The sequence below is a fragment of the Rhinopithecus roxellana genome, chromosome 6, assembly GCF_007565055.1.
Source record: "Rhinopithecus roxellana isolate Shanxi Qingling chromosome 6, ASM756505v1, whole genome shotgun sequence".
In the NCBI taxonomy this organism is placed as follows: domain Eukaryota; kingdom Metazoa; phylum Chordata; class Mammalia; order Primates; family Cercopithecidae; genus Rhinopithecus; species Rhinopithecus roxellana.
The window spans coordinates 35,145,315-35,147,879 of record NC_044554.1 but is presented as its reverse complement, the minus strand read 5'-3'; the positions used below and the strand labels follow the sequence as shown (position 1 = coordinate 35,147,879).

At 41.4% G+C, this 2,565-nt stretch overlaps 1 protein-coding gene across 1 annotated transcript; it reads left to right on the top strand.

Annotated features, from left to right (window-relative positions):
- The first annotated feature begins 1,632 nt into the window (after window positions 1-1,632).
- On the top strand, window positions 1,633-2,565 carry LOC104674954 (olfactory receptor-like protein OLF3). The gene has a single exon (XM_010379435.2). The coding sequence runs from the start codon at window positions 1,633-1,635 to the stop codon at window positions 2,563-2,565; it is 933 nt and encodes a 310-aa protein (XP_010377737.2).

Genomic DNA, 2,565 nt, shown 5'->3' with positions numbered 1-2,565 from the left:
AAATTCATTGGTGTCTTGGACCCTATTAAAAAAAATACTAAATTGTGAATATTTTATGAGCAACCATCTGAATGTTGCAGTCTGCATAATAATAAACTTCAAAGTACCCCTACCACCTGTGTTATAAGTCATGTGATCTCTAACAGTCATTTCAATAGTTTTTAGGCTGAGACTAGAATCTTTCAATAAATTCAACTGTAGTGTGCTGTCCCTTATAGTTACATCATGACTAGGGTAGAGCCATTGGAATACCAACCAATTTTTGGTGTAAATCCTTTATGTACTTTTGCAAGATTCTCTCCAAGACCTCACGCTCTAAGTTCCCTGGTTATGAATCACTTCCTTCAGTAACTAAGCAAATATTTAAAAAGTTTTATTTTGGTGTTCAAAAAACTACTGCTAAAGTGAGGTGATCTCTTCTTGTGACTTTTCTTTGCATTTCTCTGATAATTAGTGATGCTGAACACTTTTTCATATACCTGTTGACCATTTGTATGTCTTCCTTGGGAAAATATCTATTCAGTTCCTTTGCCCACTTTTAACCTTTTTTGGGCTATTGACCTGTAGGAATTTCCTGTATATTTTGGATATTAATCCTTTACCAGATATATGGTCTGAAATACTTTATCCCATTCTGTAGGTTGCCTTTTCATTTTGTTGATTGTTTCCTTTGCTGTGCAGAAGCTCAATAAAGTAGGTTAAAAAAAAAAAAAAAAAAACTACCACCTATGTCACTATGTTCTAGAATTAAAGCCTTATCTTCTATCTTTCTATCTTCACTGGTGAGAATTGATCCATTTTCTACAAGAAATGAATAAACTATACTATCCCTGAGAAAACATCAATATTAAGTAATAATCTGATATCACTAACTACTTCATTGACTTCACCGTTTGGGGGATAGGAGATTAATTTTAGCAGTTATGTGTATCTTTTCTTCATGCAACACCTGATCCCTAGAAGTTGGTTACCTTGGGTTGATCTTGGCTTACTGGGCCTCTTGCATGAGATAGGTGGGGAGGAAGTGTTTCCACTTGACACTCTGAAAGTAAAAGGGCAAATTACAGAAAACAAACTCAAAGCTGTTTAGTTATAAAATGTCTACAAAGACTATTTAAAATGTTCAAGGCCTCATGGATGCATTCCACTGAGGAGGGGTGAGTAGAGTTGTGTCTGAGAGGTCCAGAGGAACAACCCAGTAAACAAAAAGAAGTTAGATGGTAGTGAACAGCAGTCAGAACTCAGACATATATTTTGTGTGGATAAAAACTTTCTCATTTCTTCTGTAATAGCTACTAAAATGAATAAGACTTTAAGCCTAAATATGGTATTAATTTCCTTCCCCGATTTAAGAGAGCAGATATTTGGGAGACAAAATTACATTCCAATAAACTGAATTTTAAGAAGGTAACTTCTTTTTTCCCTGATTTCCCCGCACAGCTGGGTCCCACTGTGGTCCTCATGCCTGGATGCATTGTTCAAGCAGAGTTTGGATGGTGATTTGGCTGAGACATTCTAGGGGGAGTTTATGTTCAGATGGGTGGGCTCTCCATACGCCCTATGAATCACCTTCCAATTCTTCATTTCCATGACTGGTTATTTCTACATCTTTAGTGTGGCACTTGGAAGCTCATGGGTCAGGAAAATAAAAACCAGACATGGGTGAGTGAGTTCATTCTGCTGGGGATTTCCAGGGATTGGGGCATTCAGGTCTCCCTCTTCGCCCTGATCCTGGCCATGTATTTGGTGACTATTGTAGGAAACACCCTCATTCTTCTTCTGATCAGATTGGACGGCAGGCTTCATACCCCCATATACTTATTCCTTGGTGTTCTGTCATTTGTGGACTTTTGTTATACAAACAGTATTGTTCCACAAATGCTGGTCCACTTGCTCTCAGCCCGAAAGTCCATCCCCTTCCACAGTTGTGCGCTGCAGCTCTATGTTTCTCTGGCACTGTGTGGGTCTGAGTTCTTCCTGCTGGGGGCCATGGCCTATGACCGCTATGTGGCCATGTGCCACCCACTGCACTACCCACTCATCATGCATGGAGGGCTGTGTCTGGGGCTGGTGGCCGGCTGCCTGGTGGCTGGCTTCTCAAATTCACTGATGGAAACAATTACCACCTTCCAGCTTCCCCTGTGTCACAATGTTATTAATCACTTTGCCTGTGAGACCTTAGCAGCGCTACGGCTAGCCTGTGTGGACGTCTCCTTCAACAAGGCCATAGTGACCACTTCTGGGTTTCTGGTGATCCTGCTTCCCTGTTCCCTGGTTCTATTGTCCTGTGCTCACATAGTTGCTGCCATTTTGCACATTCGTTCTACCCAGGGATGTCACAAAGCCTTTGGAACCTGTGCCTCTCACCTCATTGTGGTTTGCATGTGTTTGGGGGCTACCATCTTCACCTACCTGCAGCCACAGTCAGCCTCCTCGGCAGAGGAAGAGAAGATGATTGCTCTCTTCTGTGGGCTGATGTCACCCATGTTGAACCCCTTTATCTACAGCTTGAGGAATAAGGAAGTTATGGCTGCTCTCCAGAAAGTTTTAGAAAGATGCAGATAA